This window comes from Anser brachyrhynchus (assembly GCF_964034855.1).
Source record: "Anser brachyrhynchus genome assembly, chromosome: 1".
NCBI lineage: Eukaryota > Metazoa > Chordata > Aves > Anseriformes > Anatidae > Anser > Anser brachyrhynchus.
Genome location: NC_137694.1, coordinates 138,781,266 through 138,806,653, shown reverse-complemented (window position 1 = coordinate 138,806,653; position 25,388 = coordinate 138,781,266). Strand labels below are relative to the sequence as shown.

Sequence of the window (25,388 nt, the reverse complement as noted above, 5' to 3'; positions counted from 1 at the left end):
TGAAGTGCTGTTCCTTGGCTCCCTACTCTCTTCAAGCAGAAGATGCCCTGGAGGCCAAAGGCAACTCCTGTCCTGTGTATTTGGGTGACCACGTCACTATACAGCCTCTCTCAACTGCAACACTCTCTCTCTGTAAAGGTCTCTCTCAACCAACCCTACAGCATTTTGCAGCCACCCAGAGCACTGCAGTCTCCTACCAGCGAGCCAGGTGCTTCTGCATCACATGAAATGCGGTATAAACGTTTTTATAAGGTACAACAGTAAATGAATTAATTCTCTTGTTTATTCTCTTGACATAGATTTTAATGAGACAAAATGGCACAATGCTAAATTAATTTAGTTTAATGATTTTGATTATAACAAATGGGCGAAATGGTACAAGCACAGTCCTTTATAATTAGACAGCAATCTTGTGCTTTTCTCCAAATGCTGAAGCCTGTCTCTGAGATGCAGAATAATTTCTGCTTCCAGAAGCCTAAAATTATTTTTTAAGACACAAATCAAAATAATTTTCTCTTTCAGCCTTTCTGTGTCTGATGTTTTTCAATTCTATGCAGCATTAATATAAAGTTATTTATAATGCTTCTTAGCTGCAACCAGCCCCGTAAAAGCACTTTGGATGTTGCTCAAAACATGTTAAAACATAAAACATTATTAAAAGTGCCCTTCAGAGAACTGCAGTAGATGCTTAACTGCTGGGGATCAGCATTGATTTCGCTGAAAACCATGAAGCTGGCTTATATCAAATCAGTGAGAGTTTTAAGCACCCAAAATGAAAACCTGAAATGGCAACAAAATGTCAACATTATGGAATTAAGAGAAGTGATTACTGTAAGCATGAAGAGAAAAAGAAGGGTTTCCAGAGGGTTTCAGGTATACTGAATGCTATTCGAGAGGGTTTGCCAAAGGATGGTTCACTCCTGTCAGTGCATTTGTAAACATGAGAAAATTTTAAATACAACTGGCTTTTTGATGGTGGTATTTGTTTTTCTGTTTGCTTGTTTGTTTTGTTTTGGTGTTTTGTTCAATGTTTCATTTCTTTCTGGTTCTGTTCTTAAAAACACAAGTTTAAATTCATGTCTTTCAGTTTATCCCTATTTCTTCATTCTTCACCCCCTCCAGGAAAGCAAAATTCAAAGACAGAAACATGAAAAAGCATGAACAGGGTAATATAAAAATAAAATATTAAAAAAGACCCCCCACAAAACCACTGTCTTCTTTCACTGTGCTTGCACTAAGGGCATGCAGACAAAAAAAAAAAAAAAAAAAAAAAAGGAGTTTTAGTATAGTTAGGGAAAAAAAAGATTGAAAAATGTTCTCTTTGTGGCATTTTTAATCATTTTTTGAAGTCCACTTTCACTGATTTTGTTTTCCTCTTCGAATGGTATAAGAAATGGTATAAGATTTTATTATTATTATTGTTATTATTATTGTCTTCCCTTCTTTGTGCTGTGGTGGTAAGGCCAGACACAGCCAGCTAATCAGAGCCCTATTCAGCCAGGCACCACAAGCATTGTGGCAAAGTTGTTTTAATTTGTAAATCTGACAGTAAAATAAGGGGTTCTTTTTGCAGATTGGACAGAAAGGACATAAGAAGGGCAAAACACAAGCCTGTGGAGAGACTCCCAGCAGACAATTCAAGGGCAACCCCTTCACTGGCAAATTTAATCATTTAACATCAATCCAATTTAGATTCTGTGGAATATTAGGAAGGAACAGTCACTTTTATTACATGGAGACAAAGAATTTCCTTCAAATTAAACTTACTTAAAAACAAGAAGTAAATGATTTTTTTTTCCATCTTGTCTGTTTCTAAAAATCCTTTCACATCATGCAGCACCATCGTACTCGAAAAGGGAGATTCTACTTTGAAACGATACCGTGACACTTACAGATGGGTGATGGTTCTGCCACCATTACTAGCCCTTTCTAACTAAGAGATTTCTCCTCACTAAGTTTGCCACCCATATTTCAAAAGTTTTAGGGAATCTAATGGTCACAAAGGATCTGTGACTATGAAGAGCTTGTAGGTCTTGGCTAAGTCTGTCTGTCCAACAGACCATTAGCTTTGGCATTTTCTGGGCAATTTCTCTACTGGCTTGAATCGACTTTTTCTGCTAATCATTCTTCAGCTAATGAGGGAGTGAGGTTGTTGCTTGAATCTTTTATCCCTTGTAAGGCTTCCGTATGAATCAAATCTGTTGCTGTGCAGAGAGCCAGCATAATGTATTTTCCTTACTTTGTATTCTTCACTTCCATCCCTCTGCTGCGCCGCTCTGAGGATTAGCATGTAATTCTGTTGGTGCATTGGCTTTCTGCTGATCTCTTCCTTAGGGACCTTCCTGAACAAAACTCAGAAATGCAAGCAGGAATGGTCTCATTTCAAGAATCAGTGACATTTCTAAAAAAGACCAGAAGAAATTCTTCTGGGCTGCTTAACTGTGCTAGAGAGTATCTGAACCAGCCACTCACTTCAGGCTACTACTTTTTGCTGAATAATTTTACATGCAAGTTATTTTAAATGTGACCTCTAGTCTCCCAAAGTACCCCAGGCTCTTCTGCTTTTATATTATAAACATCCCACCTCTTGAAGACAACAGTTATGCAATTTTTTGAACCAGGATGAAAAAAAAATACCAAGGAAAACAAACTGCTAAGGTAGCTGCTCTATCACCGGAGGAAACCTTGCACAAAACAGGTAGCCCCGATCATTTTGGATGTGAGGTGGTTGTTTGTACGTGGGGTCTAAGGACTAAAATTTGGCAGTGGCAGAAATTGGAAGTGCCAAGTTCTCTTACCAAATGTACCTTTAACATGCAGTGTGTATTTCTAGAAACATTAGCATGTTTCTAGCCTCAAGAAAACAGCATAGGGGGAACTTGGGTATTCACTGCAAATTATTTCCTGACACTACAAAGATCTGGGATTTTTTTGGCACCAAAGCACGGGTGTGCTACCCTGTGATTTGCCTTTTCCCCTCCGTAATTCACAGTGACAGACTTTTAAACAGAATTACATCCCCCTAAGCAGTCTCCTGTGCTCTGGAGATGGGCAGGACAGCACAAACAATAAGGAAACATGACTGGAATACAGACGGCTGTCCTTGCTGTTTGGCATCCATACAGATAGGTGTTCAGCTTTTTTTTTTTTTTCTTTTTAGCAATGAAAGAACACCGTGTGCTCTCAGTGTGCTTTTTTTTTTTCTTTTTTTTCTGAGACAAAATCTGTATGTTTGTGAGAATGCATAAAAGGGGAAACAGGTTTAGAAAAGAAACCCTGAATAGAACACTGTTTCTCAAAGGCTGAAGTTTGCTATTCTCATGAGAATGGACCTTTAAGGCAGCTCAGCTCTTTCACAAGCCCATTGTTGCTATGCAAGAATGCTCCCATTGTGGGCAAGTATTTTATCCAGTCTCATCCGTTATGTCTGTGCTATGAATTCATAAGTGAGAAGCAATATAGCAATATGCTCTTTTTAAAGAGCTTCAGAATAGGAAGTCCTACTGTCACACATGACTGCAACAGCATAAAAGTATCAAACTCTTTTTGAGCATCAAACCTGCTGGAGGGTGAGAAGGATCAGTTGTCTTTTAGACGCAAAAAGGTTAACACATAGCCTGGAACATGCCATAGATACCTTTCTACAAAATCAGTCTGTCTATAAGGAAGATAACTGTGTTGTTTTATGTCCTGTATGTACACAAACAACTTTTATAGCTAGAAAAAGGAAGAAACAGATAAGCTTTCAGATGTCCAGAAGCCCATGATGGCACTCATAGACATCCATTATTAAAGAACTGCTGAATGTTTTTTGTCATTGGGATGTATGTTCCGTGGCCAGAATATACACAAAAAGAAATAAATAATCTCACTATCAGATTATGCTCCATCTACTTCCATGGCAAGACTTGCCATTTATAAACTGATAAGATATGTTATATTCAAGCCTTGAATCTTCTCCTTCCTTGCTTCTTGATCTAGGATGTTACAGTCTTTCCATGATGCCAGCCAGCTATCTGAATGAGCAGTGAGGAGTACAACATAGAGAATTCGTAATTAGCCTCTGTGGCTCTATTGCCAAAAAACCTTTAATCATCAATGTTTCTTTCTGAAGAAATTTGAATTTTGCCCTTGATGTACAGGAAGGAAGGATCTGCTTGTACTCATAAAACTGATAAGACTGCGTATTATTATTTTATTTTCCTTTTTTCTCACAACTTTCCAATGCTGCAGCATATGATTCAAACGTGAACCTGGCTATGGATAGACATGTTATAGATTGTACTGCAGTAGTATGGAAAGGTCACTCATGAAAAAAGAAAAGGAGCAGGACTGGTGCAATTGACACTGGAGCACCTTCCATGAGGAGAAGATTAACAGAAACCTCTTAGGTAGGTCTCTGTTTTTGGATGGAGAACATGAAGTCATGCTCCCAAGCTCAGGTCTGACCAAAAACCTTGGTGCTTCATGGTCAGTTTTGAGGCCCCTGGTCCTCCAGAGTAAAATCCAGAACTGAGTAAATTTTTGTCATGAGCAAAAGTAGGTACCTTCCAAAGGGATCCAAAAAGGCCAGTTTGTATGAGCCAGAAGCTAAAACTTGCACAAATTAAATATTCAGCCTCATCAGTCAGGTACCTTATTCAGCTGTGCATTGAGATGTCACTACCTATTCCAGATATGAAACCCATAAGACTGTCCTGAAGGATAAATGTTGTCACCCTTTACTTCAAAAACTAAGAGACTGAGAAGGGCGCACGGCTAGAGCTCTTTTGTGTGGTAGATGCAGGTAACTCCTCATTATCCCCCCCACCCTTTTTAAATATTTATTTATTTATTTTATTTTAATGCTAGAGGGCTTAGAACCTTGACAAGAGTATCTTACCTAGGCTAAAGACTAGGCAGGACAAATCTCCTGTAAAAGATCTCCACAGCCAGATGTCACACAAACGTCAAGAAACCTGGGCTAAATTTTGACTGTTTCCCCTCTTTGCTGTAGACTTAATGACTAATTGAAGATAAGGTACAAAAGGGGTTGTGTGGCAAGCTAGAATCTAGGATTTCTCTTCCTAATGAGTGGCCCCCAAGCCATGCTGTCCCTGACACGCACAACTTCAATTTCAGTTTGGTGTCTTCAGCTGCAAGCTCTGCAGCTCCGCTCCTCTCCAACAAAGCTTGCCAGTCAGGGTACTCCCTAGGGACACGTGGGCTTCATAGTCCCAGAGGGCACTTCAGACCAGAAGGGACCCCTGGATGTCAGCTGCTCCAACCCTCTTCTCAAAGCAGGGTGAACTTCTGATCAAGATGAGGTTCCTTGGGCTTCACGCAGCCCAGGTTAAAGTAGCTCCAAACCTCTCTGGGCAGCCCAGTCCCTCTCAGACAGTGATATACTTGTTCTTGTTCCTAGACATCCTTGATTCTGCCAAGATGCACTGGATCTGCTCTGAGATTGCCTACTCAGTGTATCTGGGGGCAGGAACACAGAGTGAGATGCATCCTGCCTGAAACCTGGACACCTGATCTTGACCTCAGATGCCTTCCGTCTGTGATAAAGAAATAGGTGCTCTTAAAATTGAATTGTCTGCCAGTTCTCTTCCCTGATTGTAGAGGCAGCAGCCAGCAGAGATCGTATTTAACTGCTAGAGGAAATATCCCGTCCCACGTTCAGAGGTTTCAGTCCAGGTCAAATGAAAGGAAGACACCAAACACTTTAGCCTGCTTGAGGGCAGAATGTGGACAGAGACATAATTCAAGAAGGCTCTTGAGGAATTTCTAAGCTATTAATTTCAGTGGAGTAAAGTGGAAGCAAATTAGAGAAGGGGACCTCAGGATCACAATTTTAAACTAAAACTGAAATTTGAGAAAAAAGACAACTGCCCCAGTGTTGAGCTGTGGTTTGGTTTACCATGTTCAATTAAATGACTCTTACTCACCAAAGCTTTATTTTTCCCTCCACATCTCAGAGGCACAGATCCAGAGAGAATATGTTCACATCAATTCTCTCTTTCAAAGATTAGGCTGAAAAGATCATGGTAGTCATTTACAAATGCATCAAGCAAACAGAATATACGGGGAATTTACTTCCAAGACAAACAGAAGGTCAGGAATAAGTAGAACCTTTCATTCTCCTGCACTAAAATAGAAATGAGCAAAAGATGTTGCTCTCCAGGTGGTCATGTTTAAAATACCATTTTAAAATGGTATTAAAAACCATTAAAAAACAAAGTTTAAACCAGAAGGTTTCCACTTGTTTACTCCATTTTCTTCAAGCTGCTTAGTTGGGATTATGTTCTTTTCTCTTCAGCAGCTGACTTTTCCATGGTCAGTCTTCTCCCTGAAGATTTCCTTTCTCCTGCACATCTTGTATCATTCATATTTCATTATCTCATTCTCTGTTCAAAATTGCTCTGTCCTATCCCGTTATGTTCCTTAGCAGGCTTATTTCACTTCTGCTTTTGTTTTCTGTTCTGCCTTTTCCCACTTTCCTATTGTAATCTTGCCCTTGGTGAGCTCCTGTCTACCCAACGACTGCACCTAAGCACGGCCAGACAAGACCTCTCTCTGGGAAACAGCAGAGACACCTCCTGCTTTCCACTGACTCTTTGCTCTTTGTTGAGTGATGGAGCTACTGAAGTTTAGAGGACTGTTTCACTAGGACACTAAAATTTAGAAGTAAGCTGTGTGAGTGTGACTAATATTTCTTCTTTTCTGTTTTTTAGTAGTTCACTGTACACTTTTTCAATTGTATCCCCTGGCTTTCTCCAGATCTTTTTTCCTTCTTCTAACAGTTCCTGCCTCCCTTTTAAGGCTGTGACTGCACAGGTAGCAAAGTCTCTCTCAGACTTGAATGGGTTTTAATGCCTCACATCCACATGCAATACCTTCTCTCTTATGAAGCATTTCTGTTTCATTGCTTCATCTCTCGCTTTACAGAACACTGGGACTCCGCAGGAGGGCGGAGTCTTACCTGTTCCTGCATCTGAAAGACAACCTGGATTCAGTAAGAGCGTTTTCTATTCTTCCTGGGTTCACATAAAAGTCAGGTGCAGAAATAAAACCTTTACATAAAAAACCTGCCCATCAAATTTTCCCTCTCCCAAATGTTACCTATTTTGCTCAGCCATAAGAGTGACCCAAACTCCCATGTCCACTCCCAAGGACATTCCTGAGCTGCCAGTTTCTGCCTTTATGTCTGCAGACACATTTCCTCCTCCCGCATCCACTGACAGCAAAAGTTAAAATGGAAAAGGCTGTCTCCAAAGAAAATATCCTCTTGTATGAACTCATATGACCTGCTCTGACAAACAGCAGCTCATCACTCACTGTACTAAATGCTGTGTACAAACCTGCTGAAGGTGAGAAGGGTCACCAGGAACTTCCCAACAGCCCAGGTTTCCCGGAGTGCCTGCTGGAAACACAATATGCTCACTGCTATCCGCACTTCGTCAGTAATTTCTGATAACACAATATTAAGAAAATAATCTACCATATATCAGGCAGCATGTGTCGGGGGAAGAAGTATTTTCTCTATATACAAAATTAGCCAAAAAAATCCTCAGAACCACTTGGCTGAAGTCAGTAGGAAAGTTGACAGTTTATTAACTGTGGGAGGTTTTCCCAGCTCTTGGAAGAGAGATGATAAGGCTTGTGAAGCATCACATATAGCAGCTGGGGATCTACTAGCCCCCAGAGAATCACCTGCAATGTGGTCAGGCCAAACATGCAAAAATCTGTGCTGTGTGGACATGAATTTAAAACACTAAAAACCGGAAAGCAAACTCAAGAACTGCTAAACTCAATCATTTTTTACTAGAGTGTGTTCCACTTTAAAATAAATAAATAAATAAAATATGTCTTTGCTGCTGGGGACATTGCAAAGAAGGTTAATCAGACACTTCACTTGCCCATTACTCTGTATAGGATGTGTACAGGCATGAGAAAATGAGAAATTGCTACTGACAGAGAAGGACTGGGCTGTCCATTCAAGAGCAGATTTTTCCAAGTTCCTTTGGAAAAAGAGAGATCCCTGAACAGGCTATAGGTGATTCCTCATTATATTTGGACTCTAGACCGCAGCACAAGCCTATACTGTGGTTTAAAGCTAGAGTGTATTGTTTCCTGAATTACACTTATTATAGGAGCCTTGATTCATTTCTCCTTTCCTTTATAATTCCAGTCAGTACACAAGGTTTTGCTAGTGGCAGGCTTGCCTAGGGCTGTCATTCCTAAAAAACTCTTGAACAGCCTTCGTAGCTAACCAGCATTCAGCAGAAGGCAAAGCACACTCTCTAGAAATGCAAGATGTTAAACACGTCAAAGGAATTGTCTGCAACAATCCATTCAGGTCATCACACAGGTCCACTACTGCATATATATCTGTCCCTGTCCAATGGGGCTCCTGTTTTAAAAATAAATCAATTTATTTAATCCCCTTAATCCCATTACAACTATTCCTGAGCCCAGTCCTATGTCTCTTGATGTTCAGCCTAATTCGTTCATCACGGAGTTACGCCTCTTTGTGACACCAACACTGTCTTTTAGCTTAAACAGTTCTCTTTTTCTCACAATGTTTGTGGATAAAAGCTAGCATCTCTCTAGTTAGCTAGAGAGAAAGAGAGGAAATAAAACCAGACTGTTTTAAAGAGAGAACGCTGTACCCTCTCCACATGGGATGTATTTAGGTTCTTAGTATCTGGGTCTCACCTAACGTAGGTGCTGTTTGTAACTGCAGCTGTCTCCTGTTCTCTTGGAGGAGAATGCAAAGGAGAAAAGCACACAAAATAGCACACTGGCCATCATCTCCAACACTCTGGCTTTTGTATTAGACTCACATTTCTGCTTGATGTTTTTTCAGTCACTTTTGAGAAGTTTGGTTTACTCCTGGTATTTTTTTTTTCCATGCTCTAACTAAGGATGAGCTCTTATGCTCAGGACAGGTACGTGCTCTCCAGCCCTCTACCAGCAGCTGCCCTGCTGTGCTGCTTTCCCAGTGGGTGAGCAAAGTGTCTCAGGGCAGGCAATTCCAGCTCTGTGCTCTCCAGATGGGCATCCCTCACTCTTCCCTCTAATGAATGTGAATCATCAAGGTCCAGATTTGAAAACAAAACTTTAAAATAGGACATGGATGAACACTGTAATGTCAAAACATAAAAAACAAACAAACAAAAAAAAACTCACTTTTTTTGTCCTCATAACACCCACTGGTAGGTCTGGGACCACACAAAAGACACTAGTACCGTAAGCTTTGCAAGATACCAAGTTCAGTGCCTCTTCAATGCTAGGGCAGCAAGCGCAGTCTGCCCTTTACCTGCCCCCAGTTCGCCTCTCTCTTTGCCAAGCAGCAAGGGACGAGCTGCTGTGGGAGGGCAGCCTCCTCCTTCCCAGCCAACAATGAAGCTCTGCCCGGCTATAAAGTGAAACGGATCCTGCATAAAGCAAAACAGAAATCCCAAGCCTCCACGGCCTCATGGAGGCACACACACCTACAGAAGAGAGGAGCCATCCTTGCTGCCCTCCCTGGTCCCAGGCACCATTTCAGCAGGTGCTGCAATTTAGGGATGTGTTTGCTTCCACTGCTGCTAAGAGCACTTGCACACTATGTTACCCACCTCCTTTGTTTTAGGCCATCTACAGAGGAGCTTTTTTATTTCTGTTTCATCTCAAGCAGCATCCAGACATCAAAATCCTATGAAAACACATCCCACCCCTCAGTTTCTTCCGTGCAATTATCTCTGTCCCCCGGGATCTGAAGCCCTTGCCTACTTTGGCCAACATCCTCCCTCAGGCCCAGAGCTGACAATCAGCCTTTCTCTCCACCCATCTAATGGATTACCATAATGAAGTTAAGCTGAGAGCAATTACTCTCAGGATCACAACTTTTTTTTTTTTTTTTAGACTTGTGTAAGGGCTTGTGAGCTGCAAGGCTGCTGATTTTTCCCCACAGCTATACCAGCTGGTCTAGTAAGTGATGCAGATCTTGTCTCACTCGTGTTCGGAAGCCACTGACAGCTACAATACAGGCTCATCTAAAGTACACAAGTAATTGTCAACTGTGTTTCGTAACTTTGTATGAATTTTGGAGAAGGTATTTTGGAAAATATGGCAACAGGAAGTTATTGTTTTGACTAGAAACCCAGAGTTGAAAGGCAAGCCAGCTGTAGGTAATCAGGATGGAAAGCTACTGCTGTGCCATTTTAGAATTGGCAATTTGCAATCGGGAGATACATTTTTCTATCCTGCCAGCTGGAGGCTCTTGGCAAAGTGGCTATGTGTTTTGAAACTAAACAAATTCATCTTTCTTATTTTTCCCCAGAGTTTTGGATTTTAACTCAAGAGGTTTGATCTAAAGCTTTTTACCACATCTGACTAACAAAAGACTTATTAAAAATGAAAGAAGACATAAGAAATGTAGGAAGAAATACAAGTGTTCGTCTGTATTCAGCAAATCAATTGCTTTCTGAACATATGAAATCCAAGTGGTTCTGAATGTATTTATTTTCCATTCATGAAAATAAACAATTTTACACCGGCACACAGATACCACTCCATTTTACATTCCTGTATAGAAGTGCAGAGCTTTGATATGTCTTGAAACACTGTATCTAATCAAGTACTAGCAAATAATAGTTATCTTATGTATAACACTCTGAGAAGCAGATCATTCTCCCTGGTCTTCTCCCAAAACATGCCTCTTGTCTTCAGAGTGTTTTATTACATGATTTAAACTTATGATATATGATGAATCATTAAGCAATACAGGGTTATTTTTGGTTTTCTATTTTAAAATATATTGTAATATCCCTATTATTTTCCTCTGTAGATTATGCAGACACTGTTTTTCTGATTAAAATTTATTGAACTAAAAGGCCTAAAAGATATGTTTCCCTTAGCATTGGTGCTTATGACAAACTCTTTCAAACACGGAGATCATTTATCTTGGTCTTTATTATAGGTTAATATTAGACTTTAACTTGTGCTGTGTATTGTACCTACCTGGGTGTGATTTCACAACCCTTTTGTCACCTGCCCCACTTCTGCAACCCGACACACTTTAGCCCTGAATGAGTGAAGCACATACTGAAATTTGAGCACATGCTTAAAAGCAGTTTGCTTATTAGAATATGCTCAAGCACATGCTTTTATACTAACGTGGTTTGCTGAACTGACGTGATAAACAGTCTCTAACAGCAGCGTTCCAAAACATCTGCTCTCAGGAGAATTAGGTCATGTAGATTTACAGAACTTGAGGGAAAGGAAAAAATTACAAATTTAGTCTAACCTATTACCCAGACCTGGTATTTGCTTTAGAAGAATGCAGGATAGGCAGATATTTGCAGGATCAAACCTTCATAAAACTGTTTTGCAGATATTCAAGTTTCAAGGTTGTTGTTCAGATGACCATGGTGATCCCTCTTGAACTCAGAGTCTTTGAAAAATAATCAAAATGATTTTGCATGAATTTGTCAATGAATTAAGAGGGTGATATTTCAAAAAGAGCAACACCCAGAATTTGACCTTTTCAGCTGTACAGAAAACAGCAGACACTTTGTGTTACCAGCTATTGTGTAACTGAGGTTGAACAAGCGTGAAAACTAGGAGTCTTTATTTTTTAGAGGGGTAAATCACACATACGAACAGCTGGGAATGAATTTCTCAAGTCCTGTGACCCTGAGGGCTGTTCTTCAAGGGCTTACTCAAAACTGAGATATGAATACATCAGGGATATGGAGAGCTTGGACTGATGAAGATTTGGATAACTGTTCTTTCTTTTTTGTTCTTTTCCAATGGAAGCACATTTTCCAATGGCAGCTAAGTTCCTTCTCTTGTTTTCTTCTCATGAAGCCATCATTACTGAAAGTATTGGAGGGAGAAGAGAAAAGAAAATAATTACGTGTGCTGTATCTTCCTTTCTGTGTCTTCTTGGACCCCAGCAGTGTAATCTGGAAGGAAGACCTCCGTGTACCGAATTCTCTCCCACAGCTCAGGTCTTCAAGTCATCTTTGTGAAAAGAAAAATCTCTTCAAAGCACAACTTCTATAGAAGAATAATTCTATTTTCAGAACAGATTGAAAGATGTGTCTTTCACTAAAGGCCTCTTCCCTGACTTGTTTAAAAAAATATTTCATTGCAAAATGCTGCACTAACATGAAACAATATGAAGAACGCAGCCATATTGAGCTTAATCGCTTCAAATTTGAATATGTTTTTTCTACATACATAGTATTAAAAAAAAATAGACCTGTTATTTTTCACGTTCTGGTAAATCAGGCATTTAAAATTTTTGGTAGATAATATTTCTATTACATTTTTAACATTGCCTAACATTACCTAACATATCTAATTTATTTTCAAAAACAAAAACCAAACAACAACAACAACAACAAAACCTTTTGAGCTTCTGTTCTGCAGGAAATATCTGCATCTAGGAATTCTGTTCAGATGTAGGATGACAGCTGTACTTTCACTATTTCCTGGAGAATGAGCTGGTAGTAAAATGCTTTCTGGTCTACAGGAAAAGTGATAAATGTGTTAACAGGTAGAGTGTATTAAGTAAATGTGGTATGAAATGTGGTTTACAGTCCCATAAAACAGGTGGTAATAATTCTCCTCCTAACAAGCAGAGAAGCTGTGAATTTGCAGCTTGGACTCAGTGTCCAGAAATAAGACCCAGGAGGGCAAGAGGGAGTTATGGTGTCGTGAATTTGTTTCCATTGGCTTTGGGAGAAATCTCCCACATGAACAGAGCAGAAGAGAAGTTGCTTATGGTAGAGAAAGAGAGGTTAAAAAAAAAAAAAGAAAAAAAAATCTCTGAGAGTCTAATCTGCTTCTCTAAATCACTTCTAGAACCAAGGTTTGGAGCCAAGATGCTGAAGTTTCAGCACTGTGCTGAAGTACTGTATAATTGCAGGGATCTCTTCACCTCACAGGTGCAGAGAAATGTGCATTTATACAGCTAACCCTGGCTGGGAGGAGAGAGAAATGTCTTCTGGGAGATTCTGTCAGAGTGATAAATAAGAGAAGTAACGTAAAAAATGAATAAAATGACTGATTTGGTGAAATTAGTTACATTCCAGATAAGGCAGGTCACTGCCTATTATTTTATGTATGGTTTTAATTGCTGAACTATGGCACATTTTCATGATCTCAGTGCTCTGATGCTTGGTCCCTGTTGCAATTCCTGACTCAACAGCTCCAAAATCCTCTCAAGTACTCTTTAGTGCAGATTTAGGGCTTTAACTGTGGAAATAAATCACAATAAAAGAAGCGTTCAGAGTTCTATTAGATCATACATCTTGAAACAAATAAAGTGGGCTGTATTTATGGGAATTTGTGGGTCTGAAAAAAGCTTATAGAGCCTCAAAATCTGAGCTTCTCTATGACATTTCAGGCAAGAAGGCCTTGGGGCTTAGAAGCAGAGAGAAAATAAACTGACTGGTGAGGCTGTGTTACCTATGTATGTCAAAATCCGCTGTTGAGATTCCGAAAGCAGGAAAGAAGTTGAAAAATTGGATCAGATTCATTAAGAGACAAGAATATGATTACAGGATATAAAACATGACTTCTAATGAAAGATTCAAAGAGCTTAATCAAGCTAGGTTATCAAAAAATTCCAAGAGATGATTTCTTCCCTGCCTGGCCATCTCCACTGGGATGAAAACTTAGGTTCTTCAGCCCAGCAGATGAAAGTGTAACTAGATCAAATAGCTGGGAGCTGAAAAGCTACTCCAGCTCAGATGTGAAATAAAGCTCAGGTTTTTGAACTGAGGGCAATTTAGGCTGGAAAAACATATCCAAGGTGATATAATTCACTGGAAACTTTTCAACAAACACTTATGACAAGAAGAGACAATACACTTCAAATCAGAATTAGCAGATCTTTGTTGCATAGAAGATCAAAATATAAGATTGCTATGGTAACTTCCAGGCTAAAAAGCTAAGGAAAAAAAAAAAAGAGTCCCAGAAAGGCACGTTTTGAGCTAATAAACTATGGAAAAAAATCCCAGAAAATAAAAGCGTTATACTTAGACAGTTTGATTCCATGTGAAGCTGGCTGAGCCAACAAGATCTTGACAATTTACAGACACTGTAATGGATGTTTACCTTAGACTGCTTGTCTATTTTTCCTCTATGGACAGCCACAAAGGTGGCATCTCCTGCAGATTACTCATTTCACACTAAAACAGGTCAGAGGAATTGTCCCATTGAAGTATTACACTCACTCTAACCACAGACGGAGCCTAAGCGTCTGGCTTAAACTATTTATCCTACTTTTAGATGATTTAGTTTAAGTGAGATGAATGCTACTCTCTTCTCTCCATATACTATATGAGTGGAATTTTTAGATTGCACATTTTCTTAGATTAATCTCCTTGAGACAAAGAGAGCTTTAATATATTAATAGAAGCACGAAGGTGCTTTCACTTGGGAGATAACGTTCCGGGGGATTACCAAGTTTAAATGATACAAGGTTTTTATAGCTTCTCCTGCTATTAAATTATATGTCTTTCTCCAGTGATTCTGGGATGTATCATTAACTTGAGCAGAGCTGGATAATATAGCTAAGGGAAAAGTTCTGTGTAAATATTTTACGTTGACTTTCTTGAACATAGCCTGACTTTTCTTGTAAAGAACTGAGATTCTTTTCCATGAAAGTTTTCCCTGAGAAAATAAAGCAGTATTTGGTCCTTAGCTATGATGAAATTCTCAAAATGAATTTGTTTTTTCCATTTCCTTATTAAAAACATCTTAGATACATCATAGATATTGAATATAAGCAGATCATTACGGACTACATAATGAGTTCCATAAATGTGTACAAGCTGAAACAAGTCTTGTTACTAGTTTCAGAAAAGGGAAGATAAATATGTAAAATGGATCAGCTTTGTTGTGACCTTTAACAGAGAAGGTTGAGCTCTTTCTGTGTATTCAAGCAATGCAAAGATAGAGGGTAGGCTATGTTTCTTGGCCTATCATCTGTGGAAAGGACATATGGCTGCTTATGATCACAATGTTGATTGCTTTGCATTCTCTCTGTGAAGTGCTATCTTTAATATCACTCAAGAAGCATTATAGCTTGCTCGTTTTCTTCCTTCCCTCCTTCCTTCCTTCTTTCCTCCCTTCCTCCCTTCCTCCCTCCCTTCCTTCCTTCCTTCCTTCCTTCCTTCCACCTGGTTTTAAGTACTCTTTCCCTTTAAGGTGACTGGTTTCAGTCTACACAGTGTTTGTCAAAATACATACAGGTCATTGCTATCTTTTGACTCTTTTATGACTCTTGGTTGCTCTTTTATCACTCTTGGTGAAAGGAATTCTTGGCCTTGGTCCATTTCCAAAAGAAGAGATGCTAACAAGTGTTGATGGGTGCAATATGGAAGCTAACAACTACATACATCTGGAAACAGCACTCTTGACTGTTGATGTGTTTTCCTCTTGGCAATGCTCAAGAAAACTTTGCAGGGAAGCTAAAAGGAATTTTCTAAATCCCAAGCTTGATACTCTCTCAATAGACAAAGGATTTGGGTTTTTGTGAATTCCATACTGACATTTTCAGGGACACTTTAAAACCAACAGTTATTACACATTTTAGCTCTGCACGCTCATCACATTCAAATTGTTTCACCACTCTGCCCCAGATCCAAAAATCTGATATTTACTCATCTGAGCTTTTTATTTAAAAGACCTTGCAAGTGACATGGAATATAATTTGTGTTAGCCCTCAAATAGATATGCCATGGATAATATCCAAAATACAAACTAGAACTTCTACATATTTTTGGAATCTAGATAATTTATCTCTACTTACTCTATCTCCTGTGGTATCTCGGATGCCCCTGACCAGGTTTATCATTACTGCAGTGTATTGCTGAAACACATTTTTTTTTTAATAAGGAATTAAAATTACCTTCAAAAAGTTATTCATAAAATGGCTTATCTGTCCTGCCTGCACTGGTGTTGTGCAATACACTTCACATTTTGCACTGATCTCTTCAGTTATTGCAGATTGGTCAGTGCACTGGGCCTTCACCCCCTTAAAATCATATATCAGGAATCTCAGATATATATTTCTATCTTATCTGTAACACATTTCATGTTAATTTCACTGGAATCTGATTTTGCCTTTCTATGGTGGCAGCTGAAGCATAAACCATGCCATGTAAGGAGCAAGGAAGGATAGTCTAAGGCCAGAATTGTACAAGAGTGAAAGCTTGCACGAGGATAGTTTATTTAGGATGATGATTTAAATATCTGCCATGCATTGTTATATTTAGGACCAATGTTATTGTGTATTTGGAAAATGCAGTAATAATCCTAAGGTCAAATAATTAAGTCCTTTGTTTCTATGGTATACTATTTCTGGATGTGTATTAAGGTAATTGATAGTTATGCAACAAAAAAAGAAAAAGGACAATAAAATTTAAATATGTACATTGTGGAAGTGTGGCTAGAAGTTCTACATTTAGGACTTCAGTCAATTTTGAATTTGAAGCAAGAATTCAATTATTTCATTATGTGTGAATAACAGTGCTTATTTTTCCATTACGTAATTAATTTCCCCAGTGCATAATTAAGTAGTTTACAAAGGAACTAGTTAATTAATGTAAAAGTTAACATTTCTCTTAAGAAACTTAGGGCACTTTGTCAGCACATTATTTCCTATTCAAGTTCACTGTTTAAATAATATTGCTTAAATAGCATAATTATTCCAAAATAACTATATTAGCTGAAGTAAATCTACAAGATTTCCTTGCACTATCCTTCAAAGACATAGTTTTGTTTGTTTGTTTCTTTTTTTTCTAAGAGTAAGGTTTTCTTATTCATGTGAGCTGAAAAATAGAAATAATCTTTTTTTGTTTTTTTTTTAATAAAATAATAATATAGTGGTTTGAAATGTTTTCCCTCCCTCATCAAGGGCTATAGGATCAAGCCACAATAACCATTTGCTGATGCCTCTGTTGATCTCAGATCGGAACCGGACTATAGATTTTGGGTATCTTTTTGAGACCACACAGATTTTTGAATTAAACATTAGTCAGACTACTGGCATGGAAATATCCCTTTTAAATGTTGTAAGCAATGGGTCACTCTCATACAAATAGAAATAAGTGCTGTCACTTTGGACCTGAGGGAGATCTAAGTATGACTTCTCTGTGACTGACCTACTTTGCTTAGGAGCCTACTTGGCCTCCTTGCCTTTTCATGACAAGAGACATTTTTTCATTATCTTCAGAGATCAAATCTACATGTTCCAATATGTAACTACTCTCAAAGAGAGGATCTGTTTTCTTGTTGTAAGGTTGATTGGTCCAACTTCAATTTATAGTTACTGGAGTCTGTTTTGCCTTTTTTTGCAAGGTTAAAAAGCTCTCAGGCTTTTTTTTTTTTTTTTTAATATATCTACATGTACACCTACTGTAAGGACTTAAGCCACCCCTAAGCCATATTTTTGGTGAAGTCAAAACCAGGTTTCTCAGGTCTTCAGAAATTTCATGTTCTTGAAATGTGAAAAGCCAATCAGCTCTTACCAATGCTGTGTGCAGAGGTAAAATCATTGCCCTGCTTCTAGATGCTATATATATATATATATATATATATATACACATATATATTCCTAAATAGATAGGCTAAGGATTAAGTTGGACGTTTAGAGCTGTATCACAAGTGAGTACTCATAGTGACATGGAGGACTTTATAACACTGATTTTTGCTCAAGACAAGCTCATATGCTTATATGAAACTGCAGAGTTGACGCAGTTTGCTGCTTTTAGTTCCTGAGATAACACTTTTACAACTAGCTCAACTACATCTTCATGGTATTACACCATTCTCAAAATCCCTGGCTTTAGGACATGTTTTTCCCTCATGCAGGCACAATCTGTGTTCTTGGTTCTCACAAACCATGTTTTCAGTGTTAACACAGATTTCATGGGACTGAGACCACTAAGTGATTCAGATTACATGGAAAGAGTGACTAGCTCTCTTTAGTGTTTGCTGTTTTAGCACTCCTTTTACTACTTGAAAGTGGTTGTACAAATATTGTGTAGCTTTGACAGAGTTAAACCTGAAGGTAATTCGGTTCCATCTAATTTGAGTAATCCTGGACATACTTCTAGCAGCAATGATGTTCTGTGGAAATGCTATGGCAACATCAAAATGTTGGCCGTCTAGCAGGCTTACAGCATCCGGTGCATGATCCGTGAATAAACAGAGGAATTTAGTTCCCAGAGTGTCAGTCTGGCACATTTCACAAGCACTACATTCAGTTACCAAAAAAAGTCAGCCAGTCATACAGAGAAAGTGCTATAGTGACTGAGTGATAAATTTCCTGCTGCTAACCCTTGTATATACTAACTCTAAGGAGCTAGGAATAAATCATGCATGACTTAATTCAGAGGGGAAATATGCTCTCCTTCAGATTTTTTATTATTTTTGTTCTCATCTGCTTTTCTTTGTTCATACTACTTTCTGTATTGGCATCTCCTTGCTATTCTATGGACATGTCAATATGCTTTCTTTCAGTTAGATGTGATCTCTCTCTGAACCAAAGCCTGGAGAAATGGTCAGTGAGGCACCAGGTTTGAGCTAAAAAAAAACAAAAGGGATATTAGTCTGGGGTTCAGTGCATAGGAACACATTCATGTTGTTTCAAGTCTGCTGCAAATTAGAGCACAACAGTATGTTTACACTCAGTCCTGTCACGCAGTGATTTCCAATCACCCAAAGTAAATATATGCTTTACATCCACCTATAGCTCTCCTTCACTCTGTATGTCTTGGAGAAAAAAAAAATGCAATGACATTTATAGGATTATTCTTCTTTTTCAGACAATATCTAAAATTAATGACATGAGAGTAGGCTAGAGCTTACTTCATTAATAGCAAGAGTTCAGACTCCCTAATCACAGAGTCCATGTTTGAAATCAGCTGTTAGAAATTCTTAGGAGAGAAATAAATACATAACAAAATAGAAGATATCCTGTGCCTCCTGTGTAAGTAAGTAGGCAGGGACTACTCTTCAAAATGGAAAAAACAAAACAAAACAAAAGAAAAAAAAACACAATTTAAAGGTTCATGTTGAAAGTTTCCAACTTCCAAAAGCCTTAGCAATGTGGAAAAGGTGGAGAGCACCAACTGTTTATTGTCTCTTCCAAATCACCAATGCTAGTCTTGAAACTCATATGAACCAGGCTCAAAAACAACCAAATGAGGTGACTGTTCATGTAGCAGGTGGTAGATAAGTGAATCTCCTTGCCAAAGAAAATGCAAGACATTGCAGACACAAGTTTACACAGGCTCAGGAGAAAAGGCAACAAGTACTCCATGCCCACAGCTGATACAACAGGCTAACCGCACTCTCTGCCAAAACCAGTGCTGCCATTTTTACATCTGATTCCTTCCTCATTCTAAAGGCTCTCCTTTAACCCCTCTCCAAATGAAAACATTTGAATTCCATATCCCATCTGAAGACCTTATTTATTTACATTTTTTTGGTTCTCATCTTCACTTAAAACCTCTGGATAAACTTTGACATTAAAACTAACGTTATGATAGAAACAACATAATTATCATGAATGCCAAATGTTTGAATTAGAATGAGCTGACATTCAGTATAAAGTGTCTTAAAGATTAATGAAGCTTAAGGAAAGATGCTGCAACTTTTAAAACTGACTAAAAAAGAGTAAGCTGTATGTACAAAAGTGGCTTAGGTTCAACATGCCACAGACACACCATGCTCACCAGGGAAAGTCTTCTTGTTGAACAAAAAATGAAAACTCAACTCTGCACAAGGTTAAAGATTGTATTTTAATCACAGACTGAAACATCATGATTTACAAAACTGATGGTTAGATTTAAAACCAACCACGTACATCTCTCTGTGGGAATATTCCCCCCACACCCTAGCAGACTAGGGGTTCAAGTGAAGAACAAAGCTGTTCATGTTTGCCTTTGGGATTGAACAGTGATTTCCAGGATGATGACTGATGCTGCAAGAATTCACCTAAGATGTTTTTCAATACATTTCATTTACCCAGCTGGAAATGGCTTCTTCTAGGGAACTCTGCTGGATTCATCAGAAATCCCAACCATCTTGCAGCTTTCTGTCCAGAGCCTTCTCTGCAACTCCTCATCATATGCTATGTCAGCCGATTTTGTCCTTTTCTCATTGTAAAGGTAGCAGCCGCCAGCTCCTTCCATCTCGGGTGATACTGCTGCATAGATGCTTGTAGAGGCTCCTTCCTCTGGAGTCTGCAGAAACAACAACAACAAAACACAAATTCATGAGAGACAGGTATAATGGAAGACTAAAGTTTCACCACAGGACCTTACCAGTGACAATCGGCTTCCGTAGTTTTTCATCCCACTTGTGGTCCTTATGCAAACCTCAAGTTGGTAACGATAAAAATGCCACTTATCCAATTGGCAGAGTACAGTCCATTTTTACCACAGCACTATTTTGAGATAGCTTAAAGCCACAAAAGAGTTACATGGAAAACTTTAACCCATTTTTTCAAGACCTAGTCAGATGGAGCATATAAAATAATTGAGCTTTCACGGTCAGAGCTAATAAACCCCAAAGCAAACAGAAATATTAAAATCCTAGCATAATTATTCATTTTTGCAAGACTGAAGGGGTCTGTACTCTGCCTAAGGAGGATGAAGACTATGCTATATGCATAATGTGTTCATTGTAACAATATGACTTGTGCAAAAGATCATGAAAAGGACGACAGCAAACTGAGATTCGGCAGTTCAATCCATGCAGGCAGGTAAACGAGGGAATTATATTTTACAGAGTATCATAAAGCAAAATGGTGAAAGATCTATAATGTCTGATATAGCATGAGTATTACATGAAAATTAACAAGTGAATAGCTGAGAGTGATAATGCCTTTCATCCTGTAGATATGCAAAGCATTTCCATTTTCCATTCAGAAGGATCATACAGCTATCACCAAATTTATTACAATGGCATTTATTTTATTTTATTAAAGGACATATTTACAACACAACATTTGATCTGTTTTGTCTTTATCAGTGATATAATTACGAACAATGTCTGCTAGATAATAAGGTGTCATTTTACAATCCCTGCAATATCATTCTACGAGTCATTAACAGTACCAATGCTGTTCATTGCTTTGTCTGCTACACCTGACAGGATGTCTTTTCCTGAAGAACTCACTTGATGAATGAGACAGTATTGAATAGGTTACTCAGTGACTAATAAAAACAAACAAAAAAAAATCTAAGTCATTTGAAGCTTTTTGTGACAAGGTTCACATAATTTTAAAAAGAAATAACTTGCCTTTTTTCTCGCTGCACACTAAATATAACACAACTTATTAGCAAACATTAGTTTATATGATGCATCTGGCATTAAGTCTCATTTACAACTATATTAGAGCCATGTCAAATCACACAATAAGGCAACATCAGCCAAAGCAAGACCTCCCCAACTGTCGCTGGTGAAGAGCACCCTCAGCATCTGCAAGGGAGACACATTCCCTGCATGACCACAGATCCATTACCCAAAATGTGAACTGATGAAGAAAAAACATGCTCTGCTGTTGCACTCCCATGCCCAGAGCTCCACTATGTTCCAATATACATGCTCCAGAGGTTACATGCCAAGTCCCTCTCTGAAGATGTTTAAACTGAAGGAAAAGCTACTGATGCCAACAGGTCTCTAAGAAATGTAATACCACCATACATTTCTTCGGTGGCCATAAAACAGCCAGTTTCTACTGTAAGTTATCACAAAATACAACATTTCCTATTCTAAGTATCATCTAATGAAATAGGATGATAAATTAGCTCTCTGGTGGACTCAGTTAGATATCAGTCAATATCTTACAACACCCTAGGCCCAGGTACTTCTGGAGTATTTTTTTTAAGAAGATGTCTTGTCTATTCTGTGACATGCCATCTAGAAAAGCTCAACGCTTACAAAGTGCTTTTTTACCTCTTAGTACTATACTACTACTACTTGACCCTTTTTTATCATATGGAAAATAGTGCTATTCACATCCAGTAGATTATTTAAACAACATGAAATTATACTCATGCATAATTCTTTGTAGGGTCAGGATGACTCAAAAACACGGCTTCTGTGTTGACTAAAACACGTTCATCCAGTGGCTACTATCATGATCAGTTATGATGAGATATAAAATATCTTAATGCTGTAAAGTAGAAGAGTAATTGTGAATACAAGCATTCATATTTTATACTACTTATTCTGGATGACAGAGAAAAGCCAAAAGTTTTTAATGCACTGCTGTGCTTTAATTAAAAATCTAGTGACACGGATAAACCATTACTTCATGCGATGGTTCACTGGACATTATGTTCCTGAGTTCAACAGCTCTCCAGCACAAACAAGTATAAATGTCAACGTCAATGACTCGCAAATCTTAATGACAACAGCTCATAACTAAAATGCTTTAAAAAAAAAAAAAAGTGAATGTCTGTGGGCAGAATTTCTGAGATTATGGTCTTATGAGCAGTCTCTACAGTCTCAGACAGTCTGGTCTGTATGCATCTTCCCACCGCATGCGAAATACCATGTGCCTTTGCTAATTCGATGGGAAGGGTCTCTCAGGTTATTCAGAATATATCAAGACTTTTGTTTTTTGATGATATGTCAGGTAAGTTCCCCACTGGAAGGGGATCTAGTCAAAACAATATCAAATGTGTTAAATAAAGACTATATATGAATTGAAAGTCAGTTGTTGGTTTTATTCATGCAGTTCCAGTAGATCTTTACCAAACCATTTTATGCAGCAAATTGTTTCTTATTCTTCAATATAACAAAAATATAGAGCAGGCTCAGATGATAATAAATGTGCTTAAATGGCCACACTGTGATCAGTCTTACAAGCACAGTGACATCATCACAATCCATTAACGTCCTGCTTGTGTAACTTTTCATGAGATTTAACTTGATTTTCATCCTGTGTACCATATCCATGCTGAGTATTAGGCTCAGTGCAAACTTCCCATTTACAGGACTCTCAGGTGCTAGGAACCTTCTACCAGCTGTTGCTCACAGCAATTATCTTAACACATAAGGGAAAATATACTACAATATATCAAGCAATTAGTGTATACTAATTTAAGTTAAAGGAAAACATTTTTTTCCAGTGCAAAGGGGAACAGAGTTGCATGTGTATGATTAATTAATTGTCTTGTCCCATTTTCTGAGTGCTTAATTAATACTGAAAGCTTTAATATTTCCTTACTCTAGAATCTCTTCATTGTTTTGCCATGTTTTGTGTTTTAATGAAGGTAAAAAGGAAACCCTATGCCAGGAGTGCCCTGGCCTTCTGGATGGGTGGATGAACTGTCTGTTTTCAGAGGCTGGAAGGATGCGCATGTTGTAATTCCACCTCTGGATCATGTCCATACCTACATGAAAGCACACTACATCCACCTGCCTATGTGCAGTCAAGACTCTTTCCCAAAGTGCTGGATCTACTACACAACCATAGACCAACAGCAACATGCACAGACACACGGGCACTTGCACACATCCTGCCTCTTTGTGGCTGCCTGAAGAACTCTTGGGAAGGAAGAAGGCGGGAGCAGGTTGCAAACACTGGAGCAATTCATGATTATCCAGACAGATGAACAATATTAATTGTTCCAGCAGCGGCAGACCCATTCCTGGTTGCCAACACTCCTCACAGTCCCACAGCTCTTCTTTTACCATGTGATATCTCATCAAAAAATGAGGAGGAACCAAAAAGCCCTTAGAAAAGAAAATGGCCACAAGCAAGAGACTAGTGCCAAAGAAACATATATAATCCATCCTTAGATGCCCCTTCTAGGAAGGAGAGTATCTGAGGGCAGGCAGGAGAAATTGCCAGCTACTCGTTGAATACTATGATCTACAAAACACAGGATGTTTGCCATGATGATCTATACAAACAGGAAGGAGTTACCATCTTTGTGACTCTGAGTTATTACCAAAAGCTGCAGGTAGATAGGCAGTAATAACAAGTACCATTCCAATCACAGGGGATACTATACACTTTGCCAGAATTAGGAAAAAAAAAAAAAAAAGGAGTAACAGAATAATATACATTTCATAAAGGATCAATAACAGCAGTTATGATTTGACTGGACTTGTCCTAAAACAAAAGGGATTCCTATAAATTACACAATGCTTCCTCAGCCTTAAGTTACCAACTTGTGCTCAACTTTTGTTAATTGGAACTTTGTCTACAATTTTTATTACATTAATATCTACACAAGTGTAATTAATATATTTCTCATATCCAGATAGAACTGATTTATGCTTAACATTTTTTGAATGATTTTGTTTGTTACAGTATTGATCAAGTCTTTTGTGTTCATAATCTTTTCCAATTAACTATTTGTTTTCATTATGCTTTCATACCACAAACAAGGGCTCAATTTAAATTACATATCTTTGTATTGCTTGTTACATGGGTAGACTGTGAAAGAAAGAGAAAAAGATAACTTGAGACCAGCTCACTTAAGCAAAATGCAGTCTATATACAAAAAAGTGACATTATTTTGGCACTATTTATGCCCAATGCAGATGATGTTGTTTTAAAGAACCTTCGTTATTCTTTTTTTTTCTAAATAAAAAAAAAGTAAATTAATTAATCAATACTAAGTGTAAATCATCAGTATAGAATAATTTTCCCTCAGCATCAAATGGAATATTCTGTTCTGTGCAAAACTGGGACATATACTAGAAGGGTTTATGTTTTTATTTATTTATTTAAGACTTGCAAGTTAACACATTTTGATTAATACATTCTTAAGTGCCATATAATCTTGTCAATACTAGGTGCTAATGCTTGCAAAATGTGTTAGCCGATGATGGTCAGTCCCTACAGCCATATAGCCATGAAATGTCACACCCATTTCATTTGTCTACAACAGGCACAAGAGCTTAACTCTTTGGAAGTCATGTCTGCACCAGTTATACGTGATGGCTGTACGCTGTCCCTGTACTCATCCAGTTCTGCCTCCATCTGATTCATAGCTCAGAGTTCTGGGCAGACAGTATCACTACAGGGCTCTAGGCTGCATGGTAGAGACACTGGTAACCACAGGTAACTGGACAGGAAACAAAGCTTAAAAGCTCCTATGATTCCTTTTCTGAAACCCATCCACTTTCCCAGTAGCATTTTCAGTGACTACCAACAAATAATGAGGGCCTTGGTATGTGCCTTAAACACAACGATGAATAGTTTGAATGGACGACATTTTATACCTCAAATTGCATTGGTTGATAGAGTTATATGGCTGAAAAAGCAGTATTGAGACTAAACTTGGTATCAGAAAGAGTAGGACTATTACTCTGGAATAGCTTCACCCACCGCTCCCTCATCTCGGTCATCTGATTGTATTAGGATCATA

The 25,388-nt window shown here is 38.3% G+C and overlaps 1 protein-coding gene and 1 long non-coding RNA gene across 2 annotated transcripts in view; both read right to left on the bottom strand.

The window, feature by feature from the left end:
* Nucleotides 1-1,444: 1,444 nt before the first annotated feature.
* On the bottom strand, nucleotides 1,445-9,893 carry LOC308197672. Its single transcript, XR_013953218.1, has 3 exons — nucleotides 9,606-9,893; nucleotides 7,344-7,405; nucleotides 1,445-6,976 (listed from the first exon to the last, which is right to left on the bottom strand). It is a non-coding gene; the product is annotated as an uncharacterized lncRNA (long non-coding RNA).
* Nucleotides 9,894-19,774: 9,881 nt separating this feature from the next.
* ZBED1 (zinc finger BED-type containing 1) overlaps nucleotides 19,775-25,388 on the bottom strand; it is a 211,555-nt gene continuing 205,941 nt past the window's right edge. Inside the window, exon 7 of the mRNA XM_080598418.1 lies at nucleotides 19,775-20,237. Within this exon, the coding sequence (XP_080454544.1) occupies nucleotides 20,040-20,237 (198 nt within the window). The 3' untranslated portion in view covers nucleotides 19,775-20,039. The remainder of the gene's footprint in view (nucleotides 20,238-25,388) is intronic.